Below are 1,692 nucleotides of genomic sequence, written 5' to 3'. Positions count from 1 at the left end.
GGCCCGTGGATCTGACCCCACGGTTAGCCACAGTGCTAACAACCACACTGGTCTCATTTAAGACTAAAAATCACATTTTCAGCAGACATGCATGATTTTAAACAGGAAGGTAATAAAGTTTGATGTTACCTGATGGGATCACTGTCAGCTCCTCTGCCAGGTAACTATTACAGAAGTATCTGCCAGAGTCTGAGGGAGCAGCTCTGAGGATGATCAGAGACCCGTCAGCCTGTGAATCGTATCGTTTCTGTGGATCACTGATGTGTTTTGTACTTCTGTCTCCATCAACAGTGAGTATGTCAGCTGTGCTTCCTCCACTCTCTCTGCTCCACCTCACTTTACCCTGTAGATAGTAAGGACAGCGCACAGCGAGCTGCGTCCCCTCTGTAACTACTTCCCGGGTTAAACCTGCAAAACAAATAAAAAAAATGAGCAAATAAAATGTCTGTGTGGAAATAAAAGTTACAAAGAAAACAGAAATCTGAAAGGATGATAGAAAGATAATCATAGTCAGGATATGATGATGATATTTCATTATAAAAACTAAAATAAAAAACTGTTCATAAAAATTCTTTGGTCAAAATAATTTGTTAAACAAATGAAGGATTTACGATAGAAATTTGTCTTCATGAAGTGTTTGTTAGTTTGAGCTACACTGACACCATAACTCGACTTCCTGTGATCGTGTGTCTGCTTCACACTTTGAACTCGTTTCCTATAATCGTGTGAAATCCCTGAAACTACAAATACCAACACAAATGCACATGTGTGAAAACTATAAAGTATATCAGACATTAATGCAAAGTGTCCCACCTGCTGTGGCATGGCCGCTCAGAGCTAACAGGCAGCAGTAGATGTTCACCCACATCCTGACAGGCTGAAGTGTCTGAACTCACAGTGACCACAGTCTGTGTTTGAACAGAGAACAGGAAGTCAGCGCCTCTGTGAACACGCCTGCTCTTCTATTTCTGAGGTTCTGTGGTCAGAGAACAGAACCTCGCTACAGTATAATAATCTGTTACACAGGTTTTAAAAAACTGCAGTGAAAGAAAGTCAATTTAAATTTTTACTTCTGTTAAGAAGCAGCAGCAAAACAGCCGCAGTACAAGAAAGGAGGGAGCGCTAATAGTGACCAGTAGAAAACCAGCACCTTGAAATATGGTGCACATGATTTATTTCCTTCCTGAAGCAGACGAGGGTGGAGGTGGAGTTAGTGGTGCAAATGAGTTTGTAAATGAGATTAATAATCTTTTTCCTGTTTCTTGATTCAGGTTTTGTTGTTTGCTCTTATTTCTTGATGGTCGAGACTAACGAGGTTCAGGTGTGTGTAAAATATATAAAACCAGTGAGATTTTGACAACTGGAGATTTCTAAGATGGTACAATGGAGATGCCAGAAAATATGGTTACATTTATTTAATTATTTATTATGAAATGTGTGTGACTCATTTAACGGGTGAATGTACTGCAAAGATACTGCCCCTCTACACAGTTTTATCTTCTTTATTTGTTTGGTGTGCTTAGCGTTGTTGCTTTATGCATTCAGTTCTTTATTACTGCATGTGTGACCAGTGTTGGTCAAGTTACTTGAAAAAAGTCATCAGTAACTAATTACTGATTACTTCCCCCAAAAAGTAATCCCGTTACTTTACTGATTACTTATTTCCAAAAGTAATTAGTTACTTAGTTACTT

General features: G+C 39.0%; 1 protein-coding gene across 1 annotated transcript in view; it reads right to left on the bottom strand.

Annotated features, from left to right (window-relative positions):
• Positions 1–872, bottom strand: part of LOC121813477 — a gene marked incomplete at its 3' end in the record, with an annotated part of 1,826 nt that extends 954 nt beyond the window's left edge. The window contains exons 1-2 of the mRNA XM_042217270.1: positions 814–872; positions 130–408 (exon numbers count right to left, since the gene is read on the bottom strand). Coding sequence (XP_042073204.1) covers positions 130–408; positions 814–868 — 334 coding nt within the window. The remainder of the gene's footprint in view (positions 1–129; positions 409–813) is intronic.
• Between the last annotated feature and the right edge of the window lie 820 nt (positions 873–1,692).

The sequence above is a fragment of the Haplochromis burtoni genome, unplaced genomic scaffold (assembly GCF_018398535.1).
Source record: "Haplochromis burtoni strain Fernald_Lab_line unplaced genomic scaffold, NCSU_Asbu1 Contig_1752, whole genome shotgun sequence".
NCBI classification, from domain to species: Eukaryota; Metazoa; Chordata; class Actinopteri; order Cichliformes; family Cichlidae; genus Haplochromis; species Haplochromis burtoni.
Note: the sequence above shows the minus strand (reverse complement) of the source record. Positions and strands in the feature narration are given on the sequence as shown.